Raw genomic sequence first — 22,984 nt, forward strand, 5'->3', positions numbered from 1 at the left:
CTGACTGGCACAGACAGAGAAGAACAGTGACCCAGAAGCCATTGCTTGGATTAATGCAAGAATCATATTGGGATTTTCACACTGTCACAGTCAGAGTCCAGAAACAGTACAGAACCATTTTGAAACCCAGACTGGTGATCAATTATGGATGTAGGATCTTAGCCATACTGTTCACTGGCCAGCTCAGACAAGTAGCCAGAGCTGCTGATGTTACAGTGCATCTCTGACTGCAGCTTTTCTGTGTGGTTCATGTAACTTTAGTCTCTTCGGCTACAAGGTACAACAGAAATTTAAACACCAAGCCAAGATAAGGGGTCAGCTCATCCCAAAAGGTTAGAGGATACAGCAGCAACTGGACAGAGTCCACACCTTGAAAAGCAGGTACCATTCTCATGTAAGCTGTCCCCATACCTCATCTCTACATAAGGGTATACCACTGCTCCCCCCCAGCACACACTTTTGCCCCAGCACTACAAATTAGCAGCACAGTACGTGGTTTAATGTGCAAGGTATGCAGTTTGTGGTGCTGCAAAGAGGTTTACAGCACTTCAAACCACACATGCGTGTGCATCTGGATGTGGCCTTATAGACTAACTAGATCAGATATGTATAGCATATACTTTCGTAAACAGAGGCCTTACTTCATCAGACACCACAAAGGGACTTCAGGAAGCAACAATGTCCCTTCATGGCATCTGATGAAGTACACTTTCTGCTTACAATAACTTATATCTCTCCGATCTAGTTAGTCTAACATATAACATGCAAATCTACCCTGCCTTCTGCCATTTTTTTTAAGATGACACTGACAATCAAAGGGAAGGGGCAGAGGGAAGAGGACTTCCACAGTTCATAAGGAACTAAAGCTGATCTGAAAGAAGGGTTTCCACTGGATAGGAATGGAATACTTCAGCATTTTGTTTTGTTCGCATTTGGAACAGTCCTATAAAAAGAGTCTGGTCTCCCAGTCAGTGCATAAGCTAAGCCTCAGCTAAGGCTGAGGGGATGGGGGTCCCTGACTCAGAGGTCTAGCAGGTGGACCTCCTGGAAAGAGACTAGACAGGGTGAGACGGGACCCCTGTCAATAAATGGAAGCGTTGCTACCAGGTGTTTGCATACTGACAAACGAGGAAGTTCTGACTTTTTTCTTCAGACCTTTTCTGATCAGCTTTAATATTTAGACCTTATTGCCTGCATGAACCAGGGCCCTTTTCCCCAACCACCTCTTTGTCTGCCAAGAAAAGTAAGGCTTCACTTCCTCACCTTGTCAAATTCAGGTGGTGGGTTCTTCCCTCTGCACAAGTTTGACAAGGCCCAGACAGCATTTCGAGTCATTGTCAACCTGGTGGACTTTGTGAGAAGCCTAGGAAGAGAATAATCATGCATTACACTGCCATGCTGTAGCTCAAAGTGCCTTTAAACAAGCAGATGATTTGCAGTGAGGGAACAAAATACAAATTTGAGAGGGCCAGAAAAAAGTTGCACTGCTTGAGAACCTGTTCTTCAGACTAAGTACTTCACCCAAACCTTTCATTTTGAGCATAAAAAAGATGTAATGCATCTACCCCGAAGACAGAAACAAATGCTGTTGTTTCACAGTGCAAAGCAACATCAGACAGAAAGCAAGTGCAGTCTTCAAACAAAACTGCAGATGGGAATCTTCAGGCTAGCAGAACACAGCTTCTCTGAGCCTGAATCTAGCCAGGTAAGCACACCTATTCTTAGAGGGCCACTGATCTGATCCTAAAGAGCCACCTGTATGATCAGAGACTTGCAAGGCAAGTCATATAAGGAAAAGCTGAGGGACTTGGGCCTCTTCAGTCTAAAAAAAAAAAAGAAGGCTGAGAGGGGACTTGGTAGTAGCTTACCATTACATCAGGGGAATACATCAAGGGCTCAGCAAACAACTGTTCACCAAACCACCCTTGAGGAAAACCAGGAGTAATGGCTACAAACTCCTGGAAGACCATTTCAGGCTTAGCACTAGGAAGTACTTCTTCACAGTTAGTGTCCAGACTGTGGAATAAACTTCCCCCAGAGTTGGTGCAATCACCTGCCCTGGAAATCTTCAAGAGGAGACTGGACGGTCACCTTGCTGGGGTCACCTGACCCCAGTCATCTTTTCTGCCTAGTGCAAGGGGGCTGGACCCAATGATCTTGTGAGGTCCCTTCCAATCTATGAATCTCCAGCCACCACAAGAAGTCAGGAACTCAATTTTAGCTTCACCTGAGGACAACAGCTCTATGCCTCTATAAAACAATCTCTTGCAACACCTTCAAGGCGACATAGCTGAACACCATTTATAATCAAAATACTTCATGTGAACATCTCGTTAAATTGGCATTTCTGCCACAAATCTCTGTCCACATTGCTAGCACGAAAGATTCTCTTGCTGAAATGATGGACAGACTGACAGTTTTTAGAAACTAAATAATCTTAAATATCTTAGAGGGTGGTCACCAGCCAGTTGCCCACCCATAAGCAGCCTCATTCTCTGTGCTTTATGGTTTATGGGCAGTGAGAAGCTTTGTCATCCAGTCTGCAGACCTCTGCAAGAAAATGGGACAGTGCAATATTGTCCCTCCCAAGTTACAACCAACTCCTTTTACCAGTCTTTTTTCTACAATGTGGCCACTACCACAAACAAAAACCTTTTCCCTTGGTGTCTGGACAGCAGAGTCATCTGCCTGGTCTTTGGCATCCTGAAGTCGAACACTAGTGTCAGAAGTGACTTAATTTTGTCTCCTACAATGTGCACTTCTCTTATCTTGTTGCTACTACCTCATCAAGAGCAATTTAAAACGATCCTGACAAGAATAAAATATGACTAGTACTTGAAAGCACCCTGCCTAGAAATAGGCAGACAACTCAGCTAACATACTGAGGCTGCGTCAGGATTTCTGATTTATATGATGTGTGATGACCCTCTCAACCCTAGACCGATTCTTTTAAGATTCATCCAATCAATTCCTGAAAGCTGGCATAACTGTATCCCTTCAGGAGCTGTTCTCTGTACTTACAGCTCAGGCACTTCTAAGTGACAGGCCCCATAACTTCAGAAAGGCTGTCTGGCAAGCTGTGACAGTGCTCATGTACAGTTCACAGCAGGCATAACGATTTGTGAGAAGGCAAACCATCTGTCAAAGCTTTATCTGTTATGATTTAAGTACTACTACCTTTCTCTAATACCAATTTGCAAACTGAATTTTATTCCCAAAAAACATTAGCAGGTAGGTGGTTCTGGTCACCCAGTTTTCATAGCAGGATGTTACTCTGCTTTAGTAAAATGGACCTTCAAGAACTATGCTGCAAATACTTATGGTTACTTACATTAACAAGGGAGGAAGAATAGCGCAGTTAAGGACATAATCTCTACACACAGAGCTGTCTCCAGCAATGTTCCCCAACGCCCAGACAGCCTGGAAAGAAAGAACAGCAGTTTTACCATTCACAGTTTCTGAACAGATGAAGAAGAGGGTATTGAGTTAGAGGCATACTTTGTAACTCCAAGTAACCAGTATAGGAATTACTGCATGAAGCTGGTCACCAGAGAGCTACACTTATTTCAAACAAACTTTGATGCTCTCTATGCACAAGAGTTGTGCACCTTTCCCCCACCCCTTAAAAAAATAAAATAAAATAATTGAAAACAAAGTGACCTTTACCTGTTCTTGGACATCTTCAAAATCAGAGTTTAACAGCTCTATAAAGATAGGAACTGCCCCAGCTTCAATGACTATTTTTGTTTGTTGAGAGGTTCCTGATGCAATATTTGTCAATGCCCATGCTGCTTCAAACTGAAAATGAGATACCAGCAACGATATCATAAGCAGAACAATCCTGATATGGCACACCATTTGCTATTAGTTTTAGAGCCTTTACTGCTCCCATCTCATCTAGGAAGTTCTATATAGGAATGATCTTGCCTCCAGCAGGAGGTTGGACTATATAGATTCCCGAGGGCCCTTCCAACCTTACTTGTCCATGATTTATATGCACTGAAGCATATAAATGGTTTTATGGGGCTAAACTCCCCTGCCCAGGCTGGTTAGTATGAACAGTGTTTGGATGACTGTTCACCAAGCATAACTATATACAACAGCTGTCAGATATAGGCAAGCTGTCGACAATTTTGAGGGTACAGAGAAGGGTGGACTGACTCACCCCATCACAGACCTTGGCCACACCCACCCAAAGCAAAAGGAAGATCAGTCCACAGATCACTGACAGTAAAAACACACTAGTGCACATCATGTCATCTTTCCTGGGGATTACTTGTTCTCTTGGGCTTGACAGGTCAGCAATTCACTCCCCTGTCAGTGGCAATCCTAGGAATTGTGAATTGGGCAATACTGCATAACAAAGTCTGAGAGATCACTCTCTACTTCAAAGAGTCATCTCCAGCTGCTCAGAGCAGCCTCTGACCAGGACTTGGAGGCACAAGCTACAGTAGATGAGAGAAAGCGGTTTCCTATTTGGAAGCCTAATGCTATTACATCCTACTCCTGTGACTGGCAGGTGAAGCCAAACTGCATGTTACTGTCATCTGCCTCTTTCTTGAAGGGCTTTAACCAACTTCAAATCTTCTGAAAGACTGATCCCTAGGGTATACAGCTTCCTGAAAGGAGGACGGTTATGGTAGCCATCAACTGTGACAGCCTGCTGTCGTCAAGAGAACATGCAATCCTTTCCAAAAAGCTACATGTGATCTGTAGTGTCTAAGCTCTAAAGACACCACCTTTCCAAGCTGGCTGTTGAGGGTTAAACATCACAGCTCAGCAGAGAGAAGTTCTATTTGTCCTTCACAGTACTCTTCTTTACCTGTAGTGTGCAATTTTCACTTCTCTTTAGGAATTCAACAAATCTGTCCACCACTCCCAAAGTGTTTATCACTTCATCTATTGGAGGATTCGGCTCTGGAAGTACAAAACAAGGTCAAAAGGGTATTTTAGTAGCAAACAAGTGACCTCTTTCATTGCTAAATCCACTTTCACCATTTAAAGTTGTACTTGCATTGGACAGAAGAACTATCCAACAGAAAGCTTTCTGTACAGGCCATCCAGTTACAAGGCAATAGGGCATTTTCTACATGTTTAAAACCAAAAAGATGGTCATACAAGGAGATCACAGTCCCATCCCCTTCTCTCAGTGCCAACTGAGAAGCGACAGGATTGTAGGCCCGTTGCATTCGGTGGAACCACTGTCCCTTAAAACAGCAATATTAATACCAAGAATAGCATCACAAATGTTTTAGACAATCTGCCTCAAACAGCTTACAATACAGCCAAGAGCAGCAGCTCAGTTTTTACCTTTTGAGAGCAATTTCCTGAATTTCTGAGTGGTTGCTAACTGCAGGTCAGAATCATCTGAGAAGAGCATTTCCACCATTTCTCTTGTGATCACTCCCTCCTATGGGAAGAGAGGAAGAAAAGCAGCGTCAGACAGAACCACCATTCCAAGCTTGTTGTTACAAACCCCAGGAACATGACAACCTGTCGCCATGACTTGGAGCTTAATTTTTTTAAACCTACATGGTAACTGAAGTCAGAACCAGATCATGTGTAAAAGTCTACGTCTCAGACGGGGTTTTGAACTTCACCACACAGTCCCAACTGCAATATTCTAAGTACTTACACAGGGGTGGAAAGGCAGTCAAGAATACAAGATACGATGATCTCTCTTAGTTTGAAAGCCTTCAGGCTTGTCAGTTTTATGGGGTCTATAGTGTTAAGTCTACCTAGAAGAGGGACCAGAGTTCAGGAAGAAGTCTTACCCCTGATGTGGTAGAAGTGACATAAGAATCCATGAGGAGGCTATCAAGCATGGCAGCATCTTCATTAATGAGTTCCACATTTCTTCTTTTAAAGAGCTGTGAAGAGATCAGAATCAGCATTGCTGCTCTAAAGCAATAGCCACCTTTTAGAAACATCACCACTAGCAAGCCTGTCTGGGTAAAATCTGTGGAACAAACCACAACCTGAATACAGAAGCAGTCACTTAAGACACTAGTTTACATTGCTGTAGATGATAATTTTGGCCTGTGAACTGGACAACGGTGGAGCAAGTCTTGCCCTCAGACAAACCCAAGGAACCTACTTACTTCACCAAGCCTTTATGGCATAAGCAAGCGCAGAATTTGACCCAGTGAGTCAGAGAGAGAGAGAGAACGAGAGAAAGGAAGGACAGGTGGTAGACTGGGGCTAACGCACTGGCCGAGCTGTGCAGAAAGCTTGCAAAGTCTGCCAATTCTACATGTGGCCCTAGCATACAAGGACATAGAAAACCCACAGAACTTTTTTTTTTTTGCTGGCTTTTTTCTGGTGCTTAAGAGCACGATTCATTTTCTGATTTTTGACAGAGTCTTTAGAAAACAAATAAAAGCCCACAACACCACGGGCTCTGGGAAGCCTTCCCGTGATTCAATATCACAGAAAGGCAGATAGATTTCCACTGTGGCATCAGGGGCATACACAGCAACTGCAGGTCTCAGGATGAGCAGGGAACCTCTGGAGCACTCTTCACATGAGTCACGCTGTGAACAAGCGTGTGAAAAGAAAGCAGCAACATTCCAGGTCTAAACGCTGGAGGGGCAATGGGAGGAGAAGACTGTGAGCAACTCTGACTGGAGACCTCGGGCGGTTCCTGTTGCACAATACTACATACTTGATCCAGGTAAAGCTATACTTCTCCAAGCCAAATCAGCACAGCACAGGTTACCTGCTGTTCTCGTTTCTGTTTGCGTAGCTGAATTCCCTCCTCTTCTCTTCTCCGGCGCATTTCTTCGGGATTTAGAGCTTTGTTTTTGTAACTCTTCATTCGATAATTATCCTTCGCAGGACTCGCCATGGTTTCTACAAAGAAGTCAGAAAAGTAGGATCAGGCTTTGCTTTAGTCTCTGTCCTCTCACCTGCCCACCCTGCCATTAAGGAAAGCAAGTACATGTCACAAGAAACTACACAGTCCAATTTAAAAGACTGAGAACTGCTATCTGAAATACCCATGCAGAAGCTCCAAGCTCAGAAGTGTTACTGGCCTACACCTGATGCGGTCTCTTAGAATACTGCTGCTCAACAGGCACTGCTGTAAATGTAACGCTCTGAAAAAATCTCTCTCAACCAGGACTTGGACTTCACTACACAAAGTACACTTCTCACTGTGAAAGGGTATACTCAAATAGTTCCCTTGCCCACCAGAAGGCAGAGTGCCTGAGGCTGCTTGGGTAGGCAGCACTGTAGGTCAGTGTTTCCCAACCAGTGTGCCATCAGAAATGAACAGGTGTGCCACAGAATTTTGCCATGGGAATGAGCTACAATAGGTATGAGAATGGGGAATGCCTCAACAAGTGTGCCGCAGAAAAACATTTATTAATATAACTGCCTTGGGCTGGAACTTGTTGGGAAACACTGCTGTAGATCATGCCCAAATAGCACCTCATCACTACCACTAGAAGTAGCACCTTGAAGATGCCACCCACCCACCCTCTTCCATCCTCCAAGGCCAACAGACCAAGAACCCGACTGTCAGCAAAAAGCAGCATTCAGCATCTGTAGACCAGGTTGCTCTGAAGTGTAGGAGTGTCACTAGCAGCTAAAAATTCTACTTAGATGCATTTTATGTTGTGAAGTACGGACTTTCACAATCAGAGCTCCCACTTTTAAAAGGCTAGGTAGCAGGCAACAGTCGATCCTCTCAATCATGGTGTACACATAAGAGATCTAGTCATGAATCCACTTATACAGAGTCCTGTGACCATCACACCAGGACCTTTGACACGTATGCCTAGGCAAGAGTATGGAGGAGTGGAAGTGGCCCAAGACCTGCCATCCCCCTTTAAACCATCAAGACATAACCCCGAAGGCCAGATCAAGTCCAGATATTGAGTGCCTCAATGGTTGTAGTTTCTGCCAAACAGAAACAGGTAAGAACTGCTGCTGACTGCCTAAGGCCTCGGCGAGGGCATTTGTCAGGCTAAGGAATAACACCCTTTCTCCAACCAAGGAGTACCTGCAGGGCAGTGGGGGCTAGGGCTGAGGCTCCCTATACTCACCTTACTCTGCTTGTGGCAGGGTAGCTTCCATAAAATACCACAGTGTTGCAACCTCTAGTCTCACCACGTTACTGCCAGGCCCTCCAGTCTGATGCAGTTTACGGTCATACTCAGGACCAAAAAGGTTCAGGTACTATGTTGCATGTTAACATATATATTGGGGGGCAGCAGAATATCCATCAAAGCACTGAAAGTTTGGACACGATACAAGAAAGCCCAGCAAAATTCACCTGAAACATGCCTAATTCCACACCCCCTTCAGAGTGCAGAGACATCACACACATGTAGTGCTTCACCCAGCTGGAAGTGGCATGCAGACCAAGCTTGCCAGACTACTCTGACAGCACTCAAATCTGGGAAAATAACAACTTTTTTGCTACTTGTTTCACAACAATCTTCTTAAAACTATTTGAAACCTGGGTGCTTGTGCATTCTGCTCCAGAGTCAGGGGTGTGGACTTTCCACCACTTGGCACAGAGAAAGCAACCAGTACAAACCAGCAGGAAGAACAGCCACCCAGACGCAGAAGGATCTCTCTGAGGTATAGCCAGTTATGGCCCATTGCTTTGATCACATGCCTCCCCATGCCTTCCTCCAACGGCTCCCTTTTTCCACCATAGAAAGTGTAATATGCCTGTGCAAAGCTTTTCCTACTACCTTACTCAGAGCCCACAATTCCTGCCTCACCTTTGTGCTCCCCCAACCCTTGCTACCACTGATGCTTGGAAGGAGCTCCATGCAAACACTAAAAAAGCTACCTTACCTTCTTTCCAATCCCTCCCTTAAAATTCTCTGCTGCAAAACCTACTGAAAAACACACTCACTAGATTGCTTGCGTGCTATGACTTCAGCCTGTCAAGTTGCCCAGTGTCGTCCCAATGCTGACCATGACCAGCTCCACATCTAACAGTGAGGCCTTTTCTTTTTGAACTCAGCCACAAACTACAGTCTCCTGAACAGGGCCTCCTGCCCAGTACTGCCTCAGAGCTAGAGAAATTTGGTATTCTGGTTCAATCGAGCCTTTTTGTCCTCCATACCATGTTCAGCAGACAATATTGTATCAGGGACCCTTCCTTTCTAGAGTCCTCCCCACTTTGCTAGCCTTACAATATGAACAGGAGGCTGAGAGGGGGATTTGGTGGCTGCCTACAAACTCATTAGGGGAGATCAGCAGCAAATAGGAAGGTCCTATTCCCCTCAGCAGCACCTGGGGTGACAAAGAACAATGGCCAGAAGCTGCTGGAGAATAGGTTCAGGTTAGAGATTAGGAGGCACTATTTCACTGTTAGGGTGGCTAGGATCTCGAACCAACTTCCTAGGGAAGTGGTCCTCGTTCCTACCTTGGGCAAATTCAAAAAGAGGTTGGACAAATACCTGCCTGGGGTCAGGTGATCCCAGCATGTACTCCGGCCAGTGGCATGGGGGGGGGTTAGACTAGATGATTTGTTCAGGTCCCTTCTGACCCCAAACTACTATAAAACTAAGAAACAGTGGCTTAGGAAGCCCAAGTGAAATTGGAATTGAGGTCACTTTCCTGTTCACTGACCAAACGTTCTTCTCCAAGGAGAAAGTACAAACTGAACTGTCCAATGCTGATCTTCTACTGCTTAGTTCCCATCAAAAGAATTGAAAGAAAAGCATGGAAGTGTCTTGATAGTAACCCATAGGAAACAGCATGTTCCTTAGGCTTCTGTGCCTCATTAGAGCCATTCAATCAAGATGCGTAAGTTGAACAGTTTTTAGGATACGGGAAATTGCAAGTTTCAAGCCTGGTGTAACAGAAGACAAACATTTTCCTAGCTTCGAGGTCAGCTTCTATTATAGCAGGAATAAGGTTAAAAGTAATTTTATACTGAGACAGAGATGTACCAAAAAAGTCCAACATCTCAATGTCGTGGCAAGTTAAGTTATGCAGAAAACTCACTTATGAACAGAAAGAGACCGATACTTTGAGATTTTTTCATACTCCAAAAGGACCATTGTGGCAGGGGAAGAAACCTTAAAGTAATGTTAAGATGATCACAAGGGGCAAGGGAACCTGACATCCTCTTATAGTATCTGCTGTTTAGAGGACATTCCTTCCCTAAGCCAAAAACTTGAAAGGGTGTTCCACTGAAAGCTATGTATAAGCCCCTGAGACCCAGCCCCAAACCTACTATATACACAGTTGTGTAACTGAGAGCCAGGGCCAAAGAACAGAAGATGCATGAAGGGACTGGGTATCAGGAGGAATTGCAAGTTGACATGCAATTACTTAATACCCACAAACCCAGAAAAAAAAAAAAAAAAAGCACTGCCTTCAAGTGGTAAAGTAAGTATTTAAACCCAACTATAGTCTTAAGAACAGTTTGTTCTGCCCTGGATGACAGTTAGGGTGCCATTCTTACTTTCTCTGAAGCTAGTAAGCAAAGAACTAAGTGCCTGATGGAACAGTGCACTTGGATCACTGCTTGGAAAGATTTGTGCATCCTGAAAGCAATGACAGCAGTTTGAGCACTGAGTCCTGGTAGATTTTGCAGGAGTTCAGGCCTTAAAGGCTACCATTGGTCTCTTTCCTAAACATTGGTGCATTTATCTCCAGATTGACCAGGTCTAAGACTGCCTACAAGCCACTACACTGTGCTGCAGCCAGGCCTGGATTCCTAGTCCTGTAGTTTTTGCCCTGGACCTCAGACCAACGTGTAGTTTAAGTCATAGAGCAAGCATGGATGTATTAGTGAGGCCTCCATGAAGCCTGGATCAGATCATCAATGGCACTGTTCCTCATTCTATTGATCAGCTCTGCATGACTAATTATTTGAGAGGTGTTTTCTCCACCAAGGATGAAACATTAGATCACAGGACAACTGTAACTCCACCTACCTATAACCCTCAGTCATTAGAGCTGGCTGAGAAAAGTGAAAGGAAGAAAAAGTAGTAATCATACTTCTATAAGAGCAGTTGATTTAGAAGGTAGATGGGACTGAAGCCTCTAAAATTCTTTAAGCATGTATTTCACACTGAGTGATCTCAAGATATTAAAAATATCAAGATATAACCTCATTCATGAATTTTAAATCACGCTGAAAATCTAGCAGCGCTGGTGTGTGCTCCATATTTGAATGAGCATACTGCCATCCTAATGTTACACAGCTGGAACATGGCAAAGGATAGACACACCCTGCAAAATAAAAAGTCAAATGTAAGGACACACTTTGAAAGGTAGCTTATCAAGTTAAGGGGTTTGTTAGCACAGGATACAACTATACTCCTCCTCCCTTTTTCTGTTTTTAAGTGGCTTAGTACTATGTATGAGATTACTAGCCTGTTAGTCATATAAATAGCTGAATGACACATGACAGTTCAGCTGTTTGGAAACTTGCACAATCCCAATCTCTGTTCTTGGCAGGGCACGCCTTGGAGACTGCTCTGGACAGCTCTGTCAGGCTCTGGGTGTCAGACAAACAGCTTTACAAAACCAGCAGCAAGTGGAAGACCATCACAATCCAGGTTCCTAAAATGTACCAAGTTTGCCTGGCAGATAGACAGGCGTTACGGATTTCAGAGCACCAAGAATGCTACAGCATGGCAGGAAGGCACTGAAAATACAGCTAACTGCTTAAGATGTATTTTGCTGCTGGCAGCAAGGATGCACATCAGACAAACCGCCATTTACTTGACATAGGATTTCCTGCTAAATCTTGCACATATTCACTACTTCAGATCCCCTTTGCCAACTTTTTGCTGGTTGGTCTTGATCTGCTACTGAAATCATAATGTTGAAATGTGACACGACATTTGACTGCCATAGCAACAAGCAGATGTTACAAGTGCAAGTTTATGGCTTCTCTCTGCAAGCTCACACAGCAGGAGCTGAGCTGCAAAGCTTGACAAACTCTTCAGTAAATGGAAATACATTAAATAAAATGGAACGGACAGCAACCTGCTGAGGAAAAATGCTCTGTGTCCAAATTCAGTCTTAAGTCTGCTCCAGTAAAATAAAACCATTTAACTCAGCATATCTGCAAGTCAAGCCTTGGCCACATTAACTACTAACCCAACTCCACCACTGCAAACATACCTGTGGGACAGCGACACTGGGCAAGACTATTCAAAATGTTTCAGCTCGTTAGCTAGGAAAAGCTATCTGTTAATGCTCCACAGTGGCTTAACTACTGAAGACAGATGTTTAAATACCATTTAAGCCACAAACTTCCACTTGGCATTTTAAAGTGTACTGAAGTGGTATTTGAGAATACAGTAGCATTTTAAAGTTACAGCCCTTCTGGTTTTAAAGATGATCATGGAAGCCTGGATTACAGCAGCTTTCTTGCAAAACCACTCAAATGTAGATATTACACATATCTAAAGTCATAGTTGCTCCATATAGTCTTAAAGTATTTTTAACACAAGTTGTGTTGGCTTATTAAAAAGGTGTCACTTATTGGATCTTTGTAGGAGGGAGTTTTCCTTCTCTAAGTTCTGACTAAGCCCCACCCCAAGTCAAAATAGGATGAGATCACATCCCAAAATTAAGTCGTCTGTGCTATGAAAGAAAATACATTAGTCATGAACCAATCTGAACTCTTAAAACAGAGCTAAACATAACCTTAAATCAAGTGCTTCCTTCATGAAAGCATATGCAATGAGCTAATCTGCCACTACCTACTGGAGCAGGAGGGCAATCTGATTAAGTCTTCCTTCCTGAACACCAGACTGTTGCTCAGACAATGCACTCGGATCTTCTTGATCTCCACAGAGTGGAAAAGGGGCCTCTATCTGGTAATAATTGCACTGCTATTAATTAACACCTTGAAATGACAAGCCACAGGCAAACCATTCTGCCAGATAGTCTGTGGAACATGACGGACTCTGGAAAATAGAAGGTAAAGTTAATATAACGGCAGGAAGAGCCTTACAAGAACATAAATAGCAGCCCCAAGACAGCAAATGTCCAGAAAGGTATGTATTTCATGTCACTTGCTCACACTTTGTCCTTACCATTTTAATCTTACCTTGTGAAGGACAGGAGCACTTCTAGCTGTCCAAGCAGTCTGGTTGCCTGGGCACCCAGTCTCCCATATATGTTGCATCACCCTCAGAAAAGGACAATTTTTCTTTTTGCTCTCCAGCTCAGGAGCAAGAACAAGGGAAGTTAAGCCCGAGATGGGTATTTGAAGAATCCAAAATCCTGGAATAGAAGGGACTAGGCCCCACTTGACCATTACCCATTTGCCTAGTAAGCAGCTATTGGGCAAACACGTGACCAACAGCCTAGTCCTCTTATGTGGTGGGCTCACGAGCTCCAAGTCACCTCTTCCCCAGTGTTTGTGTAGCGCTAGCCCTTCACAACTGGTTGTGTCAGTGGTGCACAATCAGTTTGTGTTACCTAGAGGTGTACTGTACCATTCATGAACATGCCTATATAGCCGTTTAAAATACCACTGTTGCCCTCGAACCCCATTTCAGAGTCCCAGCCCCATAAGCAATTTAATTCTAGTTTACACAACTGACGCATCTGAGTCTGAAGGCATCTAAAGACCACTAAGCTATATGGAGGCTGAGCAGTAAACTGCATGAATGAAACTGAGAAGATCTCAGCTCATTTCAAAGCCAAAAGTAAGCACTGTATTTATTTATAGTTTGATCTCCTAAGTAACTGAAGCTATAGGCCTTCCTGAATTAATTCCCTTTTGAACTACGGTATCTAATTCCCAGGTGGCTGCCATCCAGGTCAGTGAGGACACTGCCAAGGCAGTGCAGGTGAAGACTGCTGTTAATGTGCAGGTTGTGCTTTCTCTGCTGCTAAAGAGCATCTACCTGCAGAGCTGTCAATCCAGCACCTGGCAGCATACACAAGGAGTCAATAATTCAGTTAACCTTTCCAGACACATTAGTCTTTCATTTTTTTATTTTTATTTTTTTAAAGGATGAGAGCCTCCTTATTTGTCACGTGAAAAGCTCACATTTTTTCCAGAGGCCAGCATAAGAAAGCAAGTCCAGTTAGTCTTGACCAGCATGGTTAAAACCAAGACTGGCTGAGAATTTGCTTCTTGAGAAGAGTCTCTCTCTTTAAATTTCAGACTTGTCCCTCGGCAGGTGCCTTCAACAGTTAAGTACCTTCTTACTGCAATGAAGTTTATTCACAGCAGCTCCACTGAACAGAAGTGATAGCATTTGCATTTATATGGAAGCTCTTCTCAAGCTTCCCAGAGCTCTGTGATTCCAATCAAATCAGCCAACTATTAGCCCCAAGATACCAACTCGAACATCTGAAATAAATGCAGCACTAAAATGACACATTAAACAGATTTAAGAGAAACAAGCTGTGCATAGCAAGCATTAAGATGAAATTCCAGAGCCTGAACACGCAAGTGCAGGCAGCCATAGCTCTACAGAACAGAGCTCCATTTCAGAAGAGATGGAAGGTGTACACAGTGCATGGTTTAAGACAGTGGCGGGCAATTATTTTGGGTGGAGGGTCACTTACTGAGTTTTGGCAAGCCATTGAGGGCCACATGACAGGCAGCCAGGGGCAGATAAGTATTCATTTTCTAGATTAGGGGCCCCAAGGGCCAAATAAAATGGCTTAGTGGGCTGCATCTGGCCTGCAGGCTGCATTTTACCCATCCCTGGTTTACGATCTGCAATAGGGTGAGGCTGTGTGCGGGTTTCATGGAAGCAAACTCCACATAGTGCATCAACTCACTGAAGACCAGCAAGGTGATTACTACTTCCGAGCTTAGTAACACAATGGGCTACAAGAGCTCCCCAACTCCAGTGAGAAGAGAGACCATCCATCCCCTTGGCACATCTGGCAGCATAGGAAGGGTTTTCAGGTTGGGTTTTGGTTTGTTTGGTTTTTTTGTTTTTGTTTTGTTTTGTTTTGTTTTGGGGAGGGAGGGGCTGAAAATGGAAAGCATCCTGTGTAGTTCAAAAAGAGACCAAACAGCCTAAGGTCAGTTGGGAATCAATGCTGACATTCAAGGACATCTTACATTACTTGGCCAGTGCTGGTGATTGCAGCATAGTATTCTCAAAAGAATCTTAACAGAATCCCAATGGTTACAAGTTATACCTGAATGGATGCACTTACCCCTAAGCAGCAGACATGAATTCAGAGACCAACACACGCTCGGACTAACAGAGGCAAGATGCACCCAGAAAGAGAAATAAAAACCACTGCAGACTAGTAACTCAGCTCACTGAGGACCAGAGAAGAGGAAGTTACAACAACCAGGTGCAGAAACGATTTAAGCACGTAACATACAACAGCAGCCTCTCCAAATCAATCCTGAATGTGAATTTAAACTGAACGGCCTTCATCTAGGTTATGCACATGACACAACTATAAGGTGTTCAGATAAGGAGGTAAATGGATGTTTTACCTCTTGTTTTTCAAGGTTGCAATCCTCTGACAAGACTGTTGATTGCCTGGATTAAACAACAGATTTCTGGGTGAAAGGATGCAGAGAGTTTAACTTCAAACCTCTCACTAGAAAGATGCAGTCATGTATGGGGAGAACATCTGATTGAACGGTACCTGCCATTTTCAGTTTCGTACATAAACAAGGGAAACGCAAGAAAGGGCAAGCTTTAAGCCCAGCGTAGCTGTCAGGCGCTGCGCCCGGAGCACTTTAGGAAAACTCCTGTTTACATAACAACTAAAGGAGCTGCAGAACAGATCACTTCCAATCACGCAGGAGGCATATAAAAATAATCCACAAGCTACACAAAAAAAGAAAAGAAAAATGAAGTCACCCCCTGAAGTGCTACTCATAGTTGCTGCAGTGACATGGTCCATCCTGAATCCTTGGCAGCACCTGCCTGCAGGCAACTATATATATATTTCTCTGCTCTTCTACACTGTCCCCATCTACAGTCACTTCCAGCCTCTGTTGCGACAGTCTAATGCTGCCAGATCAGAAGCCCAACGAGGTTCTTTCAGCATGTTGTTCCCTCCTCCCCCTGGCCATATTACAGAACATGTCTGCTTCAGACAGTTTCTCTCTCAGCAGCTGGTTAAAGCCTCCTAGCTGAGTCATTACAGGAACTCACATGTCTAAATCAGGACTTGTGCTGCTGAGTCAGATACAAAAGCAGACAGAACAGGGAAACAATTACATTGTCAAATTTGACAACACAGAATTTTTGGCCCAAACACCCCATCACAAAGGCAGGCTTTGGAAGAAAGTCTCTCTATACAAACTAGAGAGGAATTTGAGGACAGATGTGCTGCTAGCCAGGGTGAATTTTTCATGCCCTAGCTAATAGTCTTTGAGGTTGGTGTCAGGTGAAAAAAAAGACACATCACATCCCCTCCCTAAGAGGCTACATTTTCTTGCTGTGAAAGGAACTGAACAATCAGGTAACATTTACTCTAAGCTGTTTTTAACTCTAAAAGCTGGTCACTTACCATGAAAAGCCTGTTTTCTATGAATACCAACGTTCACCGATAAACAGCCACACACTGTTGTCTAGCCAGCTTTGCTTGCTACTTTCTTTGATTCTTTTCTTGACCTCATGGCAAGTATCATTCAGATTATACTTCTTTCTGAGTCCCATGGCACCCCCCTCAGTGTTACTACTCACTTGCCTCCCCATTTCTTAGCTCAGAGCCTACAGAGGGAAAAAAAGCACCTCCCAACAGCATCAGAATGCTTACTTGTTCCTGTAAAACAGGCTGCTGAAGACACATGCCTGGTCACTGCTTCCACGCTGACCTCAACCTCCTGGTATTCTGTCGGCATGCCACGCTGGAACGGTTTTATCAGAATGACTGCCTTGCAGAGGCCTAGCAAAAGCCCAAACTAGTCTGCATAAAGTCCTCTCAGAGATTCCCTAGCTACTGACAGGTCAGCTAACCACACTGGGAGTGAGCAAGCAGAGAGGAAGGAAATGATTCTTCATCTGCAGGCTTTGTGCGTTCCTGAACATGAGCACTGCCAGCAGCTTGCCTCATCAAGGATTCTAGAAGGTTTGCAAGAAGAGGCAAAACTTAAGAGTTGAAAAGACTTTAAAAGTATTCCCCCCACCCCATCCTCAAAAGAGATTTTGTGTTTGTATTCCTCCCATCCTCCCACACTACTTCAAAAGCGAGAGTCTCTAGCATCACTGAACAGATGGCCACCTCTGCGAAGGGGTGCCAGGCAAACTAGCCATAGCACTACTGGAATGAGATGGGACCAAGGGGCTACCCCTTCACCCTGCCTTTTTAAAAGGGGGCATGAGATCCTGAAAATAGCCCTTGCCTGCTTTATATGGCCATGTTCATCCAAAACACTTTCATGCTGTTAACTGCACACAACTCCACTTCTCTACCCAGAAAAATGCGAGTAACTGCCTTTACAAAAAGCTGCCGTTCCCAAGTTCTTTCCATATCACGATATCCCATAGGAGCGGCAATCATTACACTGGCCAGCTTGTTCCCCAGGTCCGGTTTAGTTTAAATGTTTCAGTTCCATTTCACACCTGGGTCAAGTGCAGTTAACCAAGTTTCCTCTTCCAACCTTATCTGTAAATCTCAGACATCAAGATGCGACAATTAACCTCAGAGAAGTCATAAGCCCCAACTTGAGACCTGTCTGCTAAAGCACATCAGGGAAGCCAATACTGTACTCCAAAGTGATAAGACTGACTTTCCACCAAAAACAAGAAGGAAAAGCTGTGCCCAACCTCATGGGAAAGACAGCAGAGTACAAAGCTGTCACGGTGCCTGTGCTTTAGAAGAGCAGTGACAAGTGAACACAGGATGACATGCAAAAAATACAACTCAAGCGTCCCATTCTAGTACGCTACCTGCTTCTGCCGGATTTCTGAAGCCTTTTATATTTTGGCAACATGTGGCTAGATTTGTCCTGAGAAAGTATTACTGAACTGGAGTACAGAGTGCACTAGTGACAGGTCAGTGAACTCGAGACCTGAATGACACCATCCTACACCTTTAGTCATAACTATAATAAGAGTCATACCACCTACACTGTGATTCTCAATCAGGGTACCCGAGATCCTTTTAAGGATGACACACTTTATTAGCATTCATAGATTCGAGGGTCGGAAGGGACCTCAGTGGGCCATCTAGTCCAACCCCCTGCCCTGGCAGGCAAGAAAAGTGTCAAACCTGCGGTCATGTGATCCTAGCCAGGTGCCTGTGGGGTCTCCTCTTAAAGACCCCCAATGACAGGGCGAGAACCACCTCCCTTGGAAGCTCATTGTCAGGTGTCAAAATATCTACATGATTCACAAGGTAAACCCAGAGCTTTCAACACAGGAATCCACCATGTAGAAGCATTCTGACCTGCTAGGGTCTCCGAGTTCTTTGCAACAGGAAAATTGCTCTATTATTTTTCCACAGTCAAGAAACAAGTGAAAGCTAAGAGCTTGCATTTTCTAAAGGGTAGCTGGAGTCTAACAAAGGATGTTCCCATTTTAAAAAAGGTCTTGAGAACCACTGACATCCACAAATTAATCTGTGCAGTTGTTACTACTGCAGCTTAAACCATAACAGGGCTAAGATGTTACATATGCAAGCTAGAAAACAAAGAAAAAAAAAAGAGTGCCCCCCACCTTTCTCCCCTACACACAAATACATATATACCTTGCACTGTGTTCATGTAAAGCTCAAGGGAAATCTGTTTAACCCTGCACATGGAAAGACAATGACTGCAAGCCTCCCCACCTCATTTCTCTGAAGTTTCCACTCTTCTGTTTCATAGAAAGTTGCCTTCTAAGCCCAGTTGGGTTTTACAGACTCCCAAACAGCTGCTTGTAAGGATAATGAGGAATCAATGCTCATTATTCACTTAATTGCACAGCAATCCTCTCAAAGAGGTCAACAGACCTACAGACACTGTAAGCAGGAAAAGATCAATTGCTAATTATAGTCATCACCAGAGCAATAAGGTTAGCAGGTTCATTTCTTTGAGGGGCTTATTTCTGATGAAAATGTCCGTGTGCCAAAGGAACGGCTCAAGGTTTTAAAAAAAAAAATCAAGCAAACTAATTACAAAGCACATGCCATGTTCCTCCCAAGGAAGTGAGCATTTCATGGGACAAGTTAATGACTGTTTAATGATGCTGGAAACCAAAACAAGTGAAATGGCCCTTGCCAAGTACAACAGCTTCACATAAGACTGTGACACATGAACCCAATGTTAAAAGGCTGTGGTCTTTTTTTTTTTTTTTTTTAAATGAAAGATTTGGCAATCCCTGCCAATCTCTGCCTTGCATAGAATTTTATCACCAGTTGTCACTGTTTAGCTGAATACAAGAGGTAATAGCTGGGCACTGGAAGTTAAGTCAGCCAGACACTCCTGCTTGTTCATCACCTGTTAAATCGTCCAAAGGCTTAGACATAATGTGCCTTCAAAAGCCGACTTCTTACGAAAAGTCTTGATAACCGCATTTTTCTTCTACTTTCTCAAAGCAACTTGATTCACTGAAAGATGAATGTCCTGTTATCTTCTCAGATAACGCCTTGGACTTATTCAGCACCTACTAAATTGTTAGGTTTGACTAGCTAGTATTTGTACAGTGGTTTGAGATACCCCAAATGGCAGGAGATGTGGAAATGCAATACATTTTTCTAGTAAAATGCATCCTACTACAACATCCAACCTCTTTTGCATTCAACCACTAATTGGCACTTCCTTCAAACTATGGCAGTAAACTGTGCTTCCTGCTAGGAAGTGGCAGTAAAATTGCTGCATTTGGTGAGCAAAACAGAACCATTCAAAGCCACGGAGACAATGGAACAGCAATAAGTGCCCCTGAAGCATTTAGGAACGTAATCCTTTCCTCTTTTGATCTAGCCAATATATTAACACTAATCATTGTAATTCTTTTAAAAAAATATAAAAGAGAAGCCAACAGTTACAAGACCACATCCGGTTTTTTGCGATTTTTTTTTTAATTAAATAACTATAGGTAGAAGTAACACCTGGGATCAGGATAAACTAAGTTAGCAAAAGGATTTTCTTTCCATTTATTGTGAGTGACAGCACTTCATAAAGTTGCTTTTACCATTACTTCTGCAATTAGTTTCTTGACCATTGAAAGATCCTTATAACCTGAATGGTGGTACAGAAATAAAAGCCATACAAAATTCAGAACAGTATCAAAAATACAATGGAATTGGAAAATCATTTTTTAAATGCAAGTGGATAATGTTCTTTCTTTTTCTTTTTTTTAAAATAAGAAAACAATGCAGAGCCCTGCTTTACCAGCTAGCAGATAGTTTCCAGAGGTTCACCAGCAGCTGTTAACAGATAAGGACCTGTCAACATTTGTCTAAGAAACTCTCTCCTTGACTAGTTCGTAACTAAACTAAGACAATTCACCACGGTCAAAGGTTGAAGGGAAAAGAACCTAAAGTTGTATTTGAGAAATATCTGGCCATCTAATTAAGTTGGTCAGGAAGAATATACACAGGACAGAGTTAGCTGCATGTACACATGAAGGGACAACATTAACTCAATGTTGCCTTTCGAGAACTAGCTAAATAAGAGGCTTTTTCTTTTTTTTTTTTTTTAAAACTGAACCTGTTCTTTAGCTCCAATACCCATTTTCAAGTTGTCCCTCACCTCTTGTACCAGTGAGGTTTCACTTGCAAGAAAAAGCAAAGTAATGCAGAGAAACCATCAGAGAAAGTAAATTGAAGTTTCTCTCCAATATTTGCTGATTAAGTGTTACAAGTAGCATTATTTTGAAAAGGTTTCAGTAAAACAAAGTTTAGGATTATTTTTAAAAAAAATAGAAGAGAAAACCATAGGTATCTTCCGTTTCGTACCTGGGCCACATTTACCTTCTCAGGGCAAATTATTTCCTGAACGTTCAATACAAACATCTGCTAATTCAGTGGATGCCAAGACCTGTCTTAACACAGCCTGCCTTGGATCCCATAGCTGTGCACTGTGCACACAGCACATTCTGTGCTAGTAAAACGCTTATCCATGCAATTATTTTGGCTGTCTGGTGCAGCAGTCACCATTGGCTCATTCCCTTCTGTTTTAGCTACCGAGAGACCGTGATGTGATCTCATTTTTGGAAGGCACAGCCATTTTGCTGATGATGCTGGCTGCAGAGGGAGAGGAAAAGCAAAGGTTTGCTTCTAGGGAATTCAGCGTCACTTGTCTTTCACCAAATTCAATCCTGTTAAGGTTTGGGTTGAGATTAGACAGAGGCCTGAGGGAATAAACACAGAGGTTGCCATTTTTTCTTCAGCTAGTCCCCAAAGACACACTTTCACCTCAACTGTCTGCCCGAAAGCTTGCAATTAAAGAGATTTTTTTTTTTGCAGAAATCTAGTTGTTCTAATAAAATATATATCACCTCTACCACGAGTCCCGATTGCTTTTTCCTTTAGACCAATATAGCTACAACCTGGATACCTTCATTACCCTCCTACATTTTCAAGTCTTCTCTGTCGCTTTCTCCACAGAGCTGCGCGCTTTGTGCAGATACTGAGTATCCCAGCATAGACAGGCTCTAGCATCTACAAAGGCATAATAAAGGCCAAGCTGACCTTAGCTGGAGTAGTATAATGGCACTTAAACCAGGGGATTAGGCCGCTGTCTAAAATCAAACACTTAAGACTCAATGTTTGTAACTGCTCCAAGCATTTCACCATTCCAGGTTGCCTTGAAACTCCTTACCCAAGAAGACTACACGGGATAAAGGCCCAATATTCATCTTTGCTAATACCCACTTTGTTAAACTCAGATAGTGTTGTGTATGCCTCCCATCCCCAGACTTTAGGTCATCCTAAAGTTTACTTGCCTTCTGCAATGGTTTGTAAATAGGATATCTGTTCAATAAACAATTTCCATGCCTTTATCTTGACCCTTTTCCACGTTCATTCACAAACAAGCATTCAGCCCATACAACCATATACAAAGCAAAGTAGCCACCTAATTGAGCTACCCAAGTTTTTGTCTCAAGTAGTTTCATTTCAGCATGAAGCATGGTACACAACTCTATGTTGTGTATGTACAGTCTGTGCAGCAAACAGCTTGCTGCGCAGGGCTGGACATAACACACAGCGCTATTCTGCTATATACAGCAATACCTTCAGCTCTGTCCCTCTGTTATGTTAACCTGCACCAGCTCAGCTCTGGTATATCCAAACTGAGCACTTAACTACTGCCTCAACGATCCGCCAGTGCAGGCTTTTTTTTATGTAAACCCTAAATTATTCTATTCAACTGCTTTCCTCCAGAGAGCTTAGTTAGCTGTGGTCATAAAGCAGTTAACATGGACCAGCAGGACACACGAAAGGGGACCTGCTCCCCCTGTGTTTGCCCTCTGTTTTGAGAAGCTAAGTGATGGTTTTCCAACCTCAATTCAATTCAAACCTCTGGTCAAAAGTTGACATCCAAGTTGCGATACGTCATGCAGCGTCCCGGACAGCTCCGTCACTACCATGTTTCTGCTCTTGGCGCTGCTTTTTTAAAGTTGTGGTTTTACAAACAAGCGGCATTGAGAGGTGGAATAAAAGATCCCGGAAAGGCCGTTTTCCCTGGGTGGGGCCCAGAATTAGTGGCTTGCAACTAAACCAGCCTTTCCTTTGACACCTCGCTCGATAGTGCCGTCAAGAAGTCGGCCCTGGCTTTCAAGAGGGGACAGACAAACTGCAGTATGCTAAGCAGGGTTGCTTTGATTTGTCATCCAACCCCCGCTCTCCAGCCTCACTCCTTAATGGCCTAGAAAAGGCAATCTCGCCTTCGCTTCAAGCCAAGCGAGAGAAGATCAAGGGCGCAAAGCACGATGCTTCTACGAAGAGTGACCTGTCATTGTCTACTCGCTAGACAAGTTTCCCTCACTTCGTGCTGTACACGCGCTGCTGGAAAACGGTGTCCAACTCCAATTTACATACAGGAAAGAGGAGTTTGAGAAATCTTCAAGACAAGTGCGTTATAGAAATGAAGATACAAAAAAAAAAAAAAAAAAAAAAAAAAAAA

General features: G+C 43.4%; 1 protein-coding gene across 1 annotated transcript in view; it reads right to left on the reverse strand.

Annotated features, from left to right (window-relative positions):
* KPNA6 (karyopherin subunit alpha 6) overlaps nt 1-22,984 on the reverse strand; it is a 37,016-nt gene that overhangs the window by 13,346 nt on the left and 686 nt on the right. Inside the window, exons 2-8 of the mRNA XM_019547826.1 lie at nt 6,719-6,852; nt 5,775-5,870; nt 5,311-5,410; nt 4,823-4,917; nt 3,667-3,798; nt 3,332-3,420; nt 1,264-1,363 (exon numbers count right to left, since the gene is read on the reverse strand). Of these exons, the coding sequence (XP_019403371.1) occupies nt 1,264-1,363; nt 3,332-3,420; nt 3,667-3,798; nt 4,823-4,917; nt 5,311-5,410; nt 5,775-5,870; nt 6,719-6,852 (746 nt within the window). The remainder of the gene's footprint in view (nt 1-1,263; nt 1,364-3,331; nt 3,421-3,666; nt 3,799-4,822; nt 4,918-5,310; nt 5,411-5,774; nt 5,871-6,718; nt 6,853-22,984) is intronic.

Source organism: Crocodylus porosus, unplaced genomic scaffold, assembly GCF_001723895.1.
Source record: "Crocodylus porosus isolate Cpor-Errol unplaced genomic scaffold, CroPor_comp1, whole genome shotgun sequence".
Classification (NCBI taxonomy): Eukaryota; Metazoa; Chordata; order Crocodylia; family Crocodylidae; genus Crocodylus; species Crocodylus porosus.